Source organism: Nansenia antarctica (genome assembly GCF_963989245.1).
Source record: "Nansenia antarctica genome assembly, chromosome: 1".
Lineage (NCBI taxonomy): Eukaryota > Metazoa > Chordata > Actinopteri > Argentiniformes > Microstomatidae > Nansenia > Nansenia antarctica.
In genome coordinates, this window is record NC_137674.1 from 51364216 (window position 1) to 51381715 (window position 17500).

The following is a 17500-nucleotide window of genomic DNA, read 5'->3' on the forward strand; positions in this document are numbered from 1 at the left end:
CAATCTACCAAAACTAAAAGATGTTATAGAACAGCGTTGATAAACATATTAGACGTTAATATCGGCCTCTAAGGAGAGCTCCAGACTTTAAGAAGAAGAAGAAGAGGAAGAGGAAGATGAGGTCTGGACAGGACATGTTTGATATTCTTGAGCTCCAATCCCGTGGTTGATAATGGATGTTGTGTTTGCATTGCTGGTGGTGAGTCGTGGTCGTGTTCTTGCGATGTTAAAGTGCAGAATGTACCGTGTGTTCATATCCGATGTTGTGATGATGATGATAATGACGACAATGACGATGGCGGAGTAATAATGGAACGTTGTCGATGGAGTGACAAGCTTTTTTGATGACCCAAGCAGGGCTTTGTGAGTAGAGTGTCTTGTGTGCAGGCTAGCCTACTGTCCTACTGTCCGTTAGCTGTTTCTGATCCGGTTTGTAGTGGACCTGTTGTTAAAGCAGATCACAGTGAACACACGTAGATGGCACAGACACCAGTATGGTACAACAACACCAGGAAGGGAGGCTGGCGGAGGTAGACATGGGAGGACGGCGGGGCTCATTGTCACGCATGGAACGGAACGGAGGAGCGCTATCGAACACGTCAACAAGTCCTCTCCTGATCAGGGCATTTTTTGGGCGAGCGCAAACTCTGTCTAAACGTGTCACGGTTGACTTAGTCCCAATTGAATTAGATCCATCTTCCGTTTTCCTGATTTCATTCTGTGCGTTAGTCAGCCTTGTCCTCAGATTTCTACCTCCACCAGCCTCGACTGAGAGACGCTGTCTCCTTGGACGGACGTGACAACAGCCTTCTTTGCGTGGAGATCCCAGGGTCTGTGGAACTGACTTCTATACAGCTTTTTTTGTATCTTTATACATTGTTTTTGTAATGTTGAAAACAGATGCTGTGCATCATAATAATTCATATTTTTTACGCCGTTGGGACGAGATGTCATTCACTCTCTGACCATGTTGAACAACCTGAGACATACAGACATATACAGTACAATACAGTGAACCTTGGTGTCATGGTGGAGAAGATGTTATTTGCACAATTATTGTTTAAATGTGTAATATTAAAACAATTAAAACAAATGTTTCATTTGTCTCCGTTGTGTATTCCTGTTTTGGTTTATGTTGGCCACCTAGAGGAGGTGAGAGGTCAGAGAGTCTAAGCCAGTTGATAATGCCAAAAGGAAACTCAAGCAAGAATATGAAAGTGAAAGCCAAACACAGATGCTGCTGAATGTTCTGTGTGTTTGAAAGGAAAATGTCTTATCATATGTAAATACTGTGCCTCGCCTTTTCTTTACGGTTTATCTTTGTCTCACCACAAACTGTTTAGGCCTCATTATCGAGAGTCAGGGTAGTTGAATGAAGAGGGCACGACAATGTATAGAACATTTTCCATTTGTAGAATGTCTGGAATGTTTGTGAGGACTGAGGAGTTTGAGAGAGGTTTTAAGTGAGATTTGCCCTCCTACTCTCCACCAGTCACTACATGACTTACTACAAAGGAAATAGGACAATATAGCCTAGCTTGCTTTTAAAATGTTAGCATTTTAGAGATTTGGATTTGTTGTTAAAACATTCAGTGTTGCATGACTACTTCAATCAGGTGTGTTAGTGTCTAACTAGAACAAAAGCCTGCACCCTCCCTGTGGCTCCCTGGGACCAGAGCTGGTGACCTGCTCCATAGCAACAGACATGGCAACATAACAATGGAAATCCCCATGATGAAGCCTGTAATGTAAGATAGTAACCACTAGATGGCGGAGTCGCATAGGATGGGAGGGGTTTTACCATAGGATTCATTGTCCATAATTACACCAGTGCTACCGTTGGCAGCAGGGTTGCCAGATGGGGCAGATTACCGCCGAATGGGCTACTTTTGATCACACTGGGCCGGAAAAAAAGCATTTGGGCGGTATCAAAATGTCAGTGCCTGAAAGTTACAAAATGCGTTTCTTTTCCATTTAAGATGTTTATTTACCAGATTTAGTGTATGCTACACACAGTGTTGCATATTTCATTACTTTCAAATCTTCTGATTTAATAGACCTTGGCTTCATGTCCATTATGACTAAGTAAATCACTGGAGATACATATATATATATATATATAATATTTACTATAAAGAGTATAAGACACCAGTTACTGGCTGTTCACAACCAAGCAGAACTAAGAGTTTAGATATTTAATGCTTCACTGTGGTGACTTACAAGGGTTGCCACAATGCAAACACATACTTCCCTGAAAGAACATGATTAAAGACAGCTCCTTATCATCCTTTTTACAATTAAATGTATACACATTAACAGTGAACCTGAAGTTATCACAGACAAAGCAAAGAAAATCACAACAATCTCAGCTCAGTGTGATGTACCAGATGATCTGCGACTCAGCAGCTTGGGTTTGGAATGTAAGTATGTAATAATGCTGAAACCTCTTTCTCATTTAAGTAGCCTGAGGCACACGGGAAATATGACTATGGTGTTTTAACCCACAAGGGAAAAGAAAATAAAGAGAAAAAAGATGGACAGATGGCAGTTGAATGTGTGTAGGTGAATGCTGAACATTGATGCTGGTATGACTTTACATGCCCATTCGGATACTTTGGAAGATCTGGAACATTGCTGAACCACAGACTACAGATATGAATAGCGCCAGAAGCCATGGTCCCACAGCCACTTTGTCATCCCCAGGATTTCTCGTGTGGACATGGCCACTCAATTATGTTTTTGCTGTGCTTCTCGTTTGCCATGCGTATTCTCTGTTTTGCCACCATATTGAAATCGTATTTCAGCCTTATAGATAAAGACATGAAGTATATGAAGTTGCTGCTGTCTGTGTTCGTTGTATCAGGGCTTGGTCGCTTGGTGTGTAGAGAGATGTCTCCAAAATGCGTAAAGTTAAAACACACACCCTAGTAGCTACATAAAATGTGCAGGTTTTTATTTTATTTTACAAACATCATTGTCAACAGACATACAGTTTAGGGGCAGGAGATGGACACCTGCCCAATATTAATGAGCGGTTTTCTGACAATAATAGGTTTTGGGCTGGTTTTTGGTGGATTTAGCGGGTTTTAGACTGTGGTTAGGCTGGAAATTATCAATGCCATCTGGCAACCCTGGTTGGCAGAGGCGGAGGCTATGCTCGAACTTCAGGTTTGCTTGAGCTTTTAGAGAATTCGGATTTATTTTGGGGAGAAATGTGGTGAAAACAATTAGATCATCTATGTTTGTAGGCTTAAATGAAGCTGTGTTACGATACATATGTAAATGTTTCGGTTTTTGTCTGTCTTCGTGTGAATAAACATACCACATTACAAGGTTACGCACCATACCACCAGGTCAATAAAGTGCATTGCACTCGTAGATTTATGACGTTTCATGAATTTCCACTCACACTCGACAATAACGCTTGATATAAAACTGGACTGGTCTGGTATACATGGAAAAAGTTCAGTCAGACATTCAGTCTCATCACCATTGGTGGAAAGTCGGCAAGTGTCAATTTAAAGCAGACTCCAATCGTGAGCTTAGAATTATAAGGTTATATCTCCGTTTAGGGTAGTCAGAGATATTGAGCGTCAACGTTTTTACATTCCATTATGTTTTGTGAGATGAAACCGTTTTTTTATTTTTATGAATTACTAACTCAAAAATGTCATTTAAAAAATAACACCACACAGGCATTAATAAACACCTAATGGATCAGATTATGTAAAAAACTCAATTTTGACAAAAATGGAGATAGAACCTTATAATTCTAACGTCACGCAATGTTATTGACAGTGCGCTGTACGGCACAGAGGACTACAGTAGTTTTCCCATGTGAATATTCCGTAGCCCTGCCTGCCTGTGACACCACGTCAGAGAGGAAGGGCGGCTCCGGCGTCCAGGTAAGCAGCGCTCCCTCCGCCGCACAGAGGCGCACTGGGCACACACAGCTACCAGGCAGGGGAAGACGACCGTGGAGATCCAGGTGCCACGTACTGTTCTTGCCAAAGGGATCCATGTCTTTGATACAAAGTAGCAATTGTGGAGTTTAAGATAGACAATCGGATACATCCTCACACTCGCTCGCTCTGCAAAACCACTGAAAGCAGAAGGAAATTAGAAGGAAGTCACTAAGCGTCAGTTCTGTTTTTCTGGAAGTCAGCGGAGCATCATCACCATGTTTAGTTGGGTAAACAAAGAACAAGGTGGCAGGAATAAGGAAGGCGAGATGTATCAAACTGTAACGGAGGGTCTTCAAACTCTCTATTCTAAAAAATTATTGCCGTTGGAGGAAACCTATCTTTTCCATGATTTCCACTCCCCGGCGTTGGAGGCGGCGGACTTCCAGAGCAAGCCCATGGTTCTCCTGGTCGGGCAGTACTCCACGGGGAAGACCACCTTCATCAGGTAGGCCTGGGTTGTGGAATAGGAGGATTTCAGCCAGTTACCAAATCCGTCTACATTCTGTGAAAACTTTTTTCCTACAGGAGACGGTCAAGGTTATTGTTGTGATAAAATAAACAGCCTCCTATTCACCTGGCGGGGGGTTAAGGTTAAGATGGGGGGGGGGGCATGTGAGCTGTCAAATAAAGTTAATCTGCTGTCAAATGTTAAAATATTATGATACCGTTTAAATGATCTAACAATAGGTAAATATAGCATTTGATATGGTGATGGTTTAGTTAATCCTATAATGCATTAGTGCATGATATCCATATTCTGCAGCTGGGGGGGTCGAACCCTTTTGGCGCGGCTCCCGAGGCACGGTCTCACAATCCATTATTAGACCACCAGTCCATTATTAGGATGTACGCCTTTATTTGGGTGGGCTGCCATGACGTTCTTACATGTACATAGGCCGAGATCTCTACAGTTCCATTGTTTGATTTTACTCTGAATCCTGTGTGATACTTCCCCTTTCCCTTCTGATCTGCCGGGGAGGCGCCACGGGGGATTGTACCACCACTACTTCGGCGGAACTTTCATGTCACAAGGAAAAAAACTGCGAATAAACGCTTTCTCCTCAATCCCCTCCTCCTCCTCCATGGCAAACAAGAACTAATGCACCAGCATTGTCCTGGTTGTGTGGTTTCTACAGACGGGGGTCAATGAGATCATGTTTCACTACCTCTGTACTGTACTGTTTCAGGGTATGCTGCTAGTCTACAAGCCATTATGAAAACCACACAGCATCATCAAGCCAAGGGTACATTTGGGGAAACTCACTGAGTCACCACGCAAACCAACAGAGACACCTGCCTAGGCCTACATGAGTTTACAGCAACTTCATGATTTTTAAAAAATATATTAGACTAGCAGACTGCACAGCACCCATGTCAGTTCAATCATGAATGCCTCTGAGTCCTTATCTCCCCAGAAGAAGCCTCTGGTAGGGTGCCGTGACTGCTACGGTGCCAGGCCTTGGCAGCTGTGGAAAGGAGATACACAATACTGAGAACTAGGTCAATAACACGCCCCTTTCGCACGGCGGTGGGCGTCGACCTTGGCTCTCCTGGCTGGCGGTGTGTTGGAGCAACTTTGTCATCGTGTTACTTCAAATGTGCTCATCCCCTCTGGAGACACCGTGATGGTTGAGTGATGTGTGTTCACGACACACTGAGGCCTGTCTGCGGGGGTTTGCAGAGGCAGAACTGCCAAGGGAGGAGAGGTAGCCTGGTGGAAGTGAAGTGAAGTGAAACGTGAAGGTCATGTCTGCTCAGGGTGAGGTGCAGTGTAAATGCAATGCAGTGGAACAGATAGAAATGCAATGGCTAGAGCGGACACCATTCTCCCTATGTCTGACAGGCAGTCATATCTGTTCTAGTCTAGTCTATTTCTATCTGGAGTGTTCTGGAACGGCCCCCTCCTGGACAAGCCCCAGGATTCCCAAACTCCTTTTCCTTATGTACGCTGAGCCTGTAATCTACCCTCGCTACCATCCACTCTTTATCCTCTACTACAGAGCTGCTCCAGGGTTTACTGCAGGGCCCAGTATTTCAATATGTTAATCTGGATAGTTTTTGTTGCTGTCCAGGATCAGATGGAGCTGGCTGATTTCCCCTATACAACTCCAAATCTGTCAGATTAGATCTGATCCGGGATCGCCCAAAAAATGAATCCGGATCATTCTGATCTAGATTAAATGTTTTGAAATACTGGGTGTGTGCGTGTGTGTGTGTGTGTGTGTGTGTGTGTGTGTGTGTGTGTGTGTGGGGGTGGGGGTGGGGGTGGGGGGAGTCTAGGGCATGTTTTTAGAATGTGTGTCTAAGGATGGCATTCCTCCACTCCTCCTTCTGCCTCTCTGTTCACAGACCTTTGACACGCCGTTATCCTCTCACAGGAAGAAGGGAAGAGCTAGAACACGATGGCAGGGGGAGGGCAGGAATAACAACAACCATGACAGCGGAGCAGTGTGTCTGGTCTTGGAAAGGGGGGGGGGGGGGCATATATCAACCTCTCTCTACGTGTCTTTGATATTGTTCTGCTGCTGGCAGAGAGGAGGACGGAGGGTCATCCGTCACCCAGTGAAGGGATGCTTTGAACTCATGCTGTTTTTTTTCTCAGCGATGAAGGGTCGTGTTTACTGTGTTTCTGGAAGTTCCCTTCTTAGACACACACACACACACACACACACACACACACACACATTCACTCACACACACACCCACCCCAACACCGTCTAAGGAAAATGTGACCTACTCCTGTTCAACTCTATAGTAGACCATTATAATAACAAAGGGCCAAACACAACAACATATTTCCATCTGCATGTAAAAGCCTTGGTTATTCTTTCAGGTGAAGGCATTGGCCTGATACGCTGGTGTTGCTGTATAATGTATTTGACTATGTGTTTGAAACATTACATGGAGTTGATATTAGTAACTGCAGTAGCATGATGCAAGTCTACCACCGGTGTCTCTGTGCTGTGCTGCAGACACAGTGCATCCTGTTCTTAACCCGGGGTCTCTGTGCTGTGTGTTGCAGGTACCTGCTGGAGCAGGACTTCCCAGGCATGCGGATCGGCCCGGAGCCCACCACGGACGGGTTCATCGCTGTGATGTACGGAGAGAACGAGGGGGTCATCCCTGGCAACGCTCTGGTGGTCGACCCCAAGAAACCCTTCCGCAAACTCAACGCCTTCGGAAACTCTTTCCTCAACAGGTAACAGGTGCTGTGTGGTTGCCGTGGCGATTATTTTATTTTTGTTGCGCGACCTCTCCGTTGAACCTGGGGGTTTTGCGGGTTGGTTTAGAATAGCCTCTCTTGCCCTAAGTTCCCTAGAGAGAGAGGTGGCCACAGCCAGCTCCGGTGGGTTTATGTAATCGCGCTCGAAACAGCCGAGATGAAGAGATTGTTGTGGTCGTTCTGTCCCATTGCTTCCTGACAAGCCAGACCTCCTGACATCGCTGTCGTTCTGTTCCACAAACAGTCAAAGACGGGATGTGACTGTCACCTTCTCGTTGATCGAAGCAGAAGGAGTTTGGCTGGTGTCTGCTTCATCAGTTTTAATTTTAGCCGGGGCAGCGTTCACGTCCGAAGCGCGCTTCCTCTTTCCAGATATTTCTGTGCGGCTAAGGGGAAGCGGGTAAGTAGCGAAGTGACAGTGGCCCAAGGTAAGGTCAAAGACATTCCTGACAGACCGAAGACCAGCGGAACCCCTCACAATGCAACGTTGTTCCTGTGGAAGTCTCCGTGCGTCACTCCGTGTCACCTAGAATATGTTTTTTAACTCCACCCAACGCTCGTTATTCTACATTTATGAATTTATGCTTTCCTAAATTGGAGCCACGGTTGGATAGCGTACTTCAAGTTTGTTAGTTCACCAGCTGAATCCTTCCTGCTAAGAACAATAGCCTAGGGAGGTGTGGTTGTTGCCAACAGGCCCCCCGAGATGGAAATCTTGACCATGTGCTACGATTTATGAGGCAGGCTGAAGAGTAGGGGAGAGAGAGTAAATTAGCTGAGTATATTTATGATGGGAGTGTTCCTAGGTGTTTTGGTATTGTATTCATATGTGAAATGGTGTCTTCTTCTTCTTCTTCTTTTTCTTCTTCTTCTTCTCTCCCTTGTGTGCAGGTTCATCTGCTCCCAGATGCCCAACCAGGTCCTCCAGAGCATCAGTGTGATCGACACCCCGGGGATCCTGTCTGGAGAGAAGCAGCGCATCAGCAGAGGTCAGTAGCAGTGGAACCCAGGGCTCGACAGGCCACGACGCTTTGGAGTGATCAGATAGAAATACAACACGTGGGAACCGACATGAGGATGGCCTCTCTGACACGTAGAACAAGGGATCTATCTGCAATGAGTGTTGCAACCTCCTGAACGTGACACATATGACACAGCATGATGGAACCCTTCCGACGGAGGCTGGTGGAGGTAGAAATCAGATGACGGGCTCATTGTGTGTGCTTGACACCAATACTCTTACCAATGAGCCCGTCCTCTGTTTTCTACCTGCACCAGCCTCTGAATCTCTCCAGAACGCCGGTGTTTTCTAGGATGTAAATCCATTGTGAGCTGAGTCTCTGTTATGGTCCCCTCAGGTATGAGGTCATACAGTAGGAGGGGCCTTACAGGGCATAGTAATGTCTTTGTACAGTGCCTTGAGGCCTTATAGAGCATAGTAATGTCTTTGTACAGTACCTTGAGGCCTTATAGTAATGTCTTTGTACAGTACTTTGAGGCCTTATAGTAATGTCTTTGTACAGTACTTTGAGGCCTTATAGGGCATAGTAGTCCTCATACAGTAGGTTGAGGCCTTACAAGGAATAGCAACGTCCTCGTAGGAGAGGCCTCATAGGCTGTAGTAACATCCGTAAGCGGTAGGAAGCCATGGTAACTACCTTGTTATTAATGGCCTTGTTAGTCGCCCCAGCCCCACCAGCGGTTTCCTCCATCTTGAGGTAACAATGAGAATGTCAGCGCTGATTATCGATATTAGTCATCCACCGTCTCCCAGAAGGTTCTTGCTTTCCTTTCCTTGTTTTGACAGGAAGATTGTTTCTGCTGATGCAGATAACTCACTAGGCTTCTGTCTGAGACGGTTTCTAGAGAAACAGAGTATTGATATGTCCATAAAGAGGTAGCTCTAGGTCTAGTCTAATAGTCCTTGGTGACTCTAGTCTAATAGCTCTAGGTCTAGTCTAATAGCTCTAGGTCTAGTCTAATAGCTCTAGGTCTAGTCTAATAGTCCTTGGTGACTCTAGTCTAATAGCTCTAGAGAGTGGAGTAGGCAGAGTATGGAGATGGAGTGCATGGAATATAAAGTATGGAGATGGAGGGCATGGAGTATGGATGGGCGTTCTAACATCTGCTCCTGCTTTGCAGTGCTGAGCTGACTTGCATTCCTCAAACCCCAGCCATGAGCACTCGTCTCCTGACTCATCATGACGTCAGTTAGGTTTCACCATGAATTATGTTGAATTCGTTTCCATGGATAGTTGGATACCAACCAAATGATGTCACGGTTCAGGACCCCTGCACTCGTATCGCTGTCTTCAAGAAGGAAACAAGTCAAGGATATTTCCGAGATATCGAACTTTTTTGTTTTTTTTTGATGAAAGTTAGCCTTCATGTTTTTATTAGCGTCCTCCGGGCTACTGTAACCCTGGTCCGGCATCCCGTGACGACGACGACATCACCGCCCGTTCCCACAGTCGGCCGTTAGTTGGCTGGTTCTCAGAGCTCCGTGTCTCCATGACTCCGCCCTGACTCTGGGTGCTTTGGCCCAGGTCCCGGCCCGACCGCATTCCTCCCAGCACTGGGAGCCCCGCCGGTGTTTGTTCTAGCGACGTGTGTGCTCGTTACAGAGCAGCTCTCCCGCGCTTCTCCAACCATCCCTCTTCCTACCGGTGATGGAGAGGGAAGTCGTCTCCAAGGCCATCGGGAGCCGAGTCATTCGGGGGGTAGAACAACAATGACCGTTGACACCACAATGACACAACGTTAGAATAGTAGTAGTAGTGGCCTGGGGTGGTCCAGTGGTCTAGCACCGCGGTCTACAGTGCATATGCCCGTGTCGGCATGGGTTTGAATCCGGCCCATGCCCTGCTGACATGCCCTCTCTCCCTTCTTCTCCTTACTTTTCTGTCTGTCTTCACTGTATCTGTCATATAAAAGATTGAAAATATGAGTGGGACTGCTCCACTCAATAAAAACCCTAACCCTAAAAAAAAGAATAGTAGTAGGAGTAATAGTACTTCATTTCATCAGTCTTGTGTTGACATACTTTCTGACACCTTCCTACATTACCTCTCTTCTTTGGCAGGCCGACACACGATACGCCTGATGAAATCTATCTGCGGGTCTGGGGCGGGTCTGACACCTTCTGTGTCTGGATACAAGCTGCCGTGGTTTATTTATGAAGGGAGGGAGTGTTGTGTGTGTGTGTGTGTGTGTGTGTGTGTGTGTGTGTGTGCACGTATGTGTAAGAAGGGAATTTGGGAAAGGGAAACATGGTAAACTCGACCCTGTGTGTGTGTGTGTGTGTGTGTGTGTGGGTGTGTGTGTGTGTGTGTGTGTGTGTGTGTGTGTGCGTGCGTATGTGTGTGTGTAAGAAGGGAACTTGGGAAAGGGAAACATGGTAAACTCGACCCTTATGTGTGTGTGTGTGTGTGTGTGTGTGTGCGTGCGTGCGTGTGTTCCACAGGACAGTTGGACCTATCACGTGACATGCCGCTTGTTTAACCTGCACAGGTGGTGTTTGGGCACCTTGTGTGTATTGTGTCTACACACACACAGATAAAGGCTGCTTGTCATTGGGTTAGAGGTCAACTACCTGTACCCTCACTCCATTTCAGGAGGGGCCCAGACTGCAGTCATTAAAGGTGATGTTTGGCTGTTCTGTTATGTATATAAACATACAAGATGAATGGAAAGCTGTCCCCTTTAAGAAGGCTGTCAGCCTGGGGGAGATGTCTTCTTTAGAAGGCATGCAGGAACAGAACCGGCCTGTTCACGGAATCAGCCGGGCTGCAGGCTGATCTGCTGGCTGACGCAGCACAATGCTGCCACTGTAGTCTTTACCGTAGAACTACTCCTCCTACTCCTTCCATGTTCCATCACAGAATGTGAGGTGATTTGAAAAAATAATAATATATATACAGTATATGTTACGGTACATGTGGGAAAACGGTTTATGTCGGCATTTCCTGGGACATGGCAGTATACAACGTCGACTTGGTACATGCTGGCATGTCTAACCCTAACCCTAACCCTAGCACCTAACCCTAAACCTAGTTTTCCAACATGTACCGTATTCCCACATTTTCCATTTTCCCGCATTTCTGCTTTATTGGGATAGAGACAGTAGAGATGGACAGGAAGGATGGGTGAGAGAGAGAGAGAGAGAGAGAGAGAGAGGGATGACATGCAGGATAGGTCGACGGCCCGAATCGAACCCGAGGAACCTGCTGATGACGTGGCTGACGCCTTAGTGTGCTACGCCACCGAGCTTCCCGACTGTGAGGTGATTTCAGTGCTGACGTGGAGATGAGTTTGTGCGCCCTTTCTCTCTCTCCCAGGTTACGACTTTGCGGAGGTGCTGAGGTGGTTCGGGGAGCGGGTGGACAGGATCATCCTGCTGTTCGACGCCCACAAGCTGGACATCTCGGACGAGTTCTCGGAGGCCATCAAGGCCTTCAGAGGTCAGGACGACAAGATCAGGGTGGTGCTCAACAAGGCGGACCAGGTACGTGGATTTCTTCCTTTTTTGGTCTCTCTCTCTCTCTTTCCCCCTCTCTCTCGCTCTCTCTCCCTCTCCCTCTCTTTCCCTCTCTCTCTCTCTCTCTCTTTCCCCCTCTCTCTCTCCCTCTCCCTCTCTTTCCTCTCTATCTCTGTCTGTCTGTATCTCTCTATCAGTCTATCCATCTTCTGTCCCTCCCTCCATATAATCCCTCTCCCTCTCCCTCCCTCACCCCTCACCCCCCCTCCCCTCAGGTGGACACCCAGCAGTTGATGCGTGTCTACGGCGCCCTCATGTGGTCCCTGGGGAAGGTGATCAACACCCCGGAGGTGGTGCGAGTGTACCTGGGCTCGTTCTGGGCCAAGCCCCTGCAGAACTCCGACAACCGCCGCCTGTTCGAGGCCGAGACCCAGGACCTGTTCAAGGACATCCAGGGGCTGCCGCGCAACGCCGCGCTGCGCAAGCTCAACGACCTCATCAAACGAGCCCGCCTGGCCAAGGTGAGACGGTAGCTAGCTACTGATACTGAGCTAGCCTGATACTGAACTAGCCTGATACTGAGCTAGACAGGTTACACAACAACCCACCATAGTGGCTGAAACCGTGCTTAAAAAGAGACAATGTGAAGGAAAGCCAACCACAGTCCTGTAGTGTGTAAAGCCCCCCCCCATGCTGTACGCCAGGGGAGGCCGGTGGAGGTAGAAATCGGAGGACAGGCTCATTGTCGTGCATGGAACGGAATGAGGAACGATATCAAACACGTTGAACAAGTCTGTGCCCGATCAGGGCATTTTGGACAAGCGCAAACTCTGTTTAAGCGTGTCACGGTTCAATAGTCCCAATGCAATTATATTCGTCTTCCGTTCTCCTGATGTCATTATGCTCTGGTATATCTGTGTCAGTCTCCAAGTCCCTGGATTTACCAGGAGTGGCCTGCATGGGTACGTACAGGCTGGTGGAGGTAAAAATCGGAGGACATCATATCAATTCCATTCCATGCATTACAAGGAGCCAGTCCTCTATATATATTTGTACCTCCATTAGCCTCCCCAGATTAGATTAGATTAAATTAGATTTGACTTTATTGTCATTGCAGAGTACAAGTACCAGACAACGAAAAGCAGTTCTAACCAGAAGTGCATATAATACTGATATCAAAACATGATATAAAAACATGACAGTGACAGGTCAGAGGGGGGTCCTGTGTTATGCCGACGCCTCGTGCCTGTGTTGTGTTAGGACGGAGCGCTGTTGTTTTTAGCTTGTTATTCCAAAGTAGACACTTCCTCCGGCCCCTTCACCCCTGAGACGCAGTCAGCCCAGGGGTCGGCCTCCTGGAGGGGGACTGGTGTACTTCACCCCTGAGACGCAGTCAGCCCAGGGGTCGGCCTCCTGGAGGGGGACTGGTGTACTTCACCCCTGAGACGCAGTCAGCCCAGGGGTCGGCCTCCTGGAGGGGGACTGGTGTACTTCACCCCTGAGACGCAGTCAGCCCAGGGGTCGGCCTCCTGGAGGGGGACTGGTGTACACTTCCTCCGGGCCCCTTCACCCCTGAGACGCAGTCAGCCCAGGGGTCGGCCTCCTGGAGGGGGACTGGTGTACACTTCCTCCGGGCCCCTTCACCCCTGAGACGCAGTCAGCCCAGGGGTCGGCCTCCTGGAGGGGGACTGGTGTACTTGAGTCTGCCCCCACCCCCCCCCCCTTCCCTCGGGCCAGCTTACACCAGCCCCGAGCCCTGTGAGAGCAGACCTTATCTCTCTTCCGCAATATTTTCCAACTGGTCAGACAAACAGGATTCCAGCAGCTCCCTGCATTCCTTCCTGCCCAGGCTATGCCAGGGGCTGGGTATGGGTTTGGGCTATGGCTGGGGCTGGGTATGGGCTTGGGCTATGGCTGGGGTTGGTTATGGGTATGGGTATGGGTATGGGCTTGGGCTATGGCTGGGGCTGGGGCTGGGTATGGGGGTGGGGGTGGGTATGGTGTTGGGGCTGGGTATGGGGGTGGGTATGGTGTTGGGCTGGGTATGGGGCTGGGGCTGGGAATGGGGGTGGGTATGGGTATGGGGTTAGGGCTGGGTATGGGGGTGGGTATGGGGTTGGTGCTGGGTATGGGGCTGGGTATGGGGCTGGGGCTGGGAATGGGGGTGGGTATGGGGTTAGGGCTGGGTATGGGGGTGGGTATGGGGGTGGGTATGGGGTTGGTGCTGGGTATGGGGGTCGGTATGGGGTTGGTGCTGGGTATGGGAGTGGGTATGGCGTTGGGGCTGGGTATGGGGGTGGGTATGGGGTTGCCTGAGACTGGGTATTGGCATTGGCATGGGGCTGTGGCAAGGACTGGGGCAGGCGTTGGAGCTATGTCTGTGGTAGGGACTGTAGCTGGGGATGGGGATGGGATCGGCACCAGGACAGGAGCTGGTGCTGGGTATGGGGTTGGGGCTGGGGTGGCTGTGGGGTTGGGGCCAGGGTCAGGGCCAGGGTCAGGGTTGGGCCAGGGTCAGATATGTGGCTGTGTGTACTGTATGGAGCGTGTGAAACCCTGGGAGGTAGTACAGCACTCGACCCCAGGGTTCCCAGGATGAGGAATGCCTGACGTACTAACACACACACACACACACACACACCCACACCCACACCCACACCCACACACACACACACACACACACACACACACACACACACACACACACACACATTATAGTACAAACATACTGTTCACACACATGTTCCCACACATGCTACCCCCCCCCCCCCCCACCCAGGCCTGCCCGTCAGTCTATAAGCAGTAGCGTTCCTGCGTCATGTTTAAGCCAGCCAGCCCGGCTCATTCCCCCCGTCCCCCACCACACCCCCTCACCACCTCTGCTGCAGGCAGGAGTAAACAGTCAGGCGGGGACAGTCTCGACCTGCCTGTCCCCTGGAGCTGGCTTCCTGTCCGCAGGGCTTTATTGAGGAAGCTGTTGTATAAACACGCTGTTGTTGAACGCTGCCCTGGCAAGAAGGCGCTGGAGAAGGAGGAGCTGGAGGAGGAGGAGCTGGAGGAGGGGGAGCTGGAAGAGGAGGAGCTGGAGGAGGAGGAGCTGGAGGAGGAGGAGCTGGAGACGCCACAGCACTGGCGGACTCGGGAGGAGCCAGTCCTCCGATTTGTACCTCCATTAGCCTTCCCAGATTAGATTAGATTAGATTCAACTTGATTGTCATTGCAGTGTACAAGTACCAGACAACGGAATGCAGTTTAGCATCTAACCAGAAGTGCAAATAGTGATATAAAATCATGACAGTGATAGTGTTAGGTACAGTATGGCAAGTACGGTAGCTTAGAGGTATATGAGAGTTATGAGCTATGTACAGTTAAGGTAGTTTGTGTACAGTATGTCATGTACAGATTTATAAAAGAGGCTACAGCAGAGAGGTACACTATGTGTGTGGACACAATTCTGGTCTGGGGCTGTTTTCATGGTTTGGGCTAGGCCCTTTAGTTCCAGTGAAGGGAAGTCGTAATGCTACAGCATACAATGAGATTCTAGAGGATTGTATGCTTCCACCTTTGTGGCAATAGTTTGGGGAAGGCTCTATCCAGTTTCAGCATGACAATGCCCGCATACACAAAGTGAGATCCATAATGACCATGGTTGCCGAGTTTGGTCTGGGAGAACTTGACTGGCCTGCACACTGAGCTCTGGCCTCAACCCCATCCAACACCTTTGGGATGAATTGGAACGCCGACTGTGAGCCAGTCCTTCTCGCCCAACCTCAGCGCCCGACCTCATGAATGCTCTTGTGGCTGAATGGGAGCAAATCCCCAAGACCAATTATTCTAAAATCTAGTAGAAAGTCTTCCCAGGAGAGTGGAGGCTGTTATAGCAGCAAAGGTGGAACCAACTCCATATGAATGCCTGTGGTTTTAGAATGAGAAGTACATATGGGTGTGATGTTCCGGTGCACCAATACTTTTGTCCATATAGTGTATGTGCAATGTAATATGGTATGTGCAAAGGTAATATTGTAAACAGCAGTAGTGCAGAGGGTAAAGAGTGATCATATTGATTGATCATGAGAGTGGTCCTACTGACGCCCTCCTGCCCCCCCCTCTCCCCCCGGCCCCCCCTCCCCACCCTGCAGGTGCACGCTTACATCATCAGCCACCTGAAGAAGGAGATGCCGTCTCTGTTCGGGAAGGAGAAGAAGAAGGAGGAGCTGATCATGCGCCTGCCGGAGATCTACACCATCCTGCAGAGGGAACACCACATCTCCCCTGGGGACTTCCCCAACGTGGTCAAGATGCAGGTAGGCTGGGAGGGGGGGAGGGAGGGAGGGAGGGGGGGAGAGGGGGGAGGGGGAGGGAGGGAGGGAGGAATGGAAGGAGGCATGGATGGAGGGAGGGATGAATGGAGGCAGGGATGGATAGAGGGATGGATGGATGGAAGGAGGCATGGGTGGATGGAGGGATGGATGGATGGAGGGATGGATGGATGGATGGATGGATGGAAGGAGGCATGGAGGGATGGATGGATGGAGGCATGGATGGATAGAGGGATGGATGGATGGAGGGTATTTAGTATTCTGAATGTTTTCCCATATTCCGATCATCTTGCATATCTTAAAATATTCAAATAAAGTCAAACAAAGAGATGGTTGTTGAGAGGAGGAGTAGAGAGGGTGAGAACATGGTTGTATGAGAGAATCTCCCGAGGTGAGTCTGTCTGTCTGAGCTGCTCCACCCTTCTCTGCAACATCCACACTTCATTAAAACGTCATCAAGCCTCACATTAACACTGCAAAGCTGCAATAACCATCTAGTCTACAGCAGCACACAGCCACACCTCTGTCCTGCTCTACATCTGTGTGTGTGTGTGTGTGTGTGTGTGTGTGTGTGTGTGTGTGTGTCTCAATGAGGTAGTGAGTGAGTGCGTGTGTGTCTCTCAGTGTGTGTGTGTGTGTGTGTGTGTGTGTGTGTGTGTGTGTGTGTGTGTGTGTGTGTGTCTCTCAGTGTATGTATGTGTGTGTGAGAGAGAGAGCGTGAGCAGCTGGTTCTGGTCAGCTGTAAAGAGCTAAGCCGTAGTCCCTTCCTCTCCCCTTCTCTCCCTGCAGTCTGCACTCGTTCACCCCCTGTTCCCCCCCCCCTCTGGGCTTCCATAGTCCCGTCCCCCCCTCTGGGCTTCCATAGTCCCGTCCCCCCCCCTCTGGGCTTCCATAGTCCCCCCCCCCCCCCTCTGGGCTTCCATAGCCCCCCCCCCCCTCTGGGCTTCCATAGCCCCCCCCCTCTGGGCTTCCATAGCCCCCCCCCCTCTGGGCGTCCATAGGAGAGCTGGTAGAACACGTCTAGGGGGGAAACGCCATCCTGTAGCTTAAACTAATCACAGGCTTTCAAATCTGTGAGGGGGGGGGGGGGGGGGGGGTAGAGGGGGGGGGGGTTAGAGGGGGGGGGGGGGGGGGTGAATGTGGCACACTTAGGAGAGGAGGGGAGAGAGAGTCTGACCACAGCCCTAGTCCAACACAATGCAGGCTGGCCTGGAGGGGAGAAGGCAACTTGTTGACCCTGCATACACACACACACACACACACACACACACACAAAACACATATACACACACACACACACACACACACACACACACACACTCACGCACACATGCACAGTACAGCTGTTTGGATTTGGAACACATTGTCTAGAGCGCAGTTCCAGGGAGAGAATGTTCTGGAGTGTGTGTTCCCCTGACAGAGAAGTGTTTCCCCGACCTGTTTGTTGTGTGTCTGAGCACACAGGGCCACCGAGCCTCAGATTCCTCTGCTGTTAGTCACGCATGTTGTTTACTCA

The 17500-nt window shown here is 49.3% G+C and overlaps 1 protein-coding gene and 1 pseudogene across 2 annotated transcripts in view; one reads left to right on the forward strand and one right to left on the reverse strand.

The window, feature by feature from the left end:
• Nucleotides 1–2593: 2593 nt before the first annotated feature.
• On the reverse strand, nucleotides 2594–2786 carry LOC308165545 (stress-associated endoplasmic reticulum protein 1-like; annotated as a pseudogene). Its single transcript has one exon. The product of its transcript is annotated as a stress-associated endoplasmic reticulum protein 1-like (transcript).
• A 1248-nt stretch (nucleotides 2787–4034) lies between these two features.
• The window catches only part of ehd4 (EH-domain containing 4), a 15376-nt gene continuing 1910 nt past the window's right edge, over nucleotides 4035–17500 (forward strand). The window contains exons 1-6 of the mRNA XM_080528586.1: nucleotides 4035–4410; nucleotides 6988–7164; nucleotides 8080–8177; nucleotides 11526–11692; nucleotides 11941–12186; nucleotides 15805–15969. Coding sequence (XP_080384712.1) covers nucleotides 4181–4410; nucleotides 6988–7164; nucleotides 8080–8177; nucleotides 11526–11692; nucleotides 11941–12186; nucleotides 15805–15969 — 1083 coding nt within the window. The 5' untranslated portion in view covers nucleotides 4035–4180. The remainder of the gene's footprint in view (nucleotides 4411–6987; nucleotides 7165–8079; nucleotides 8178–11525; nucleotides 11693–11940; nucleotides 12187–15804; nucleotides 15970–17500) is intronic.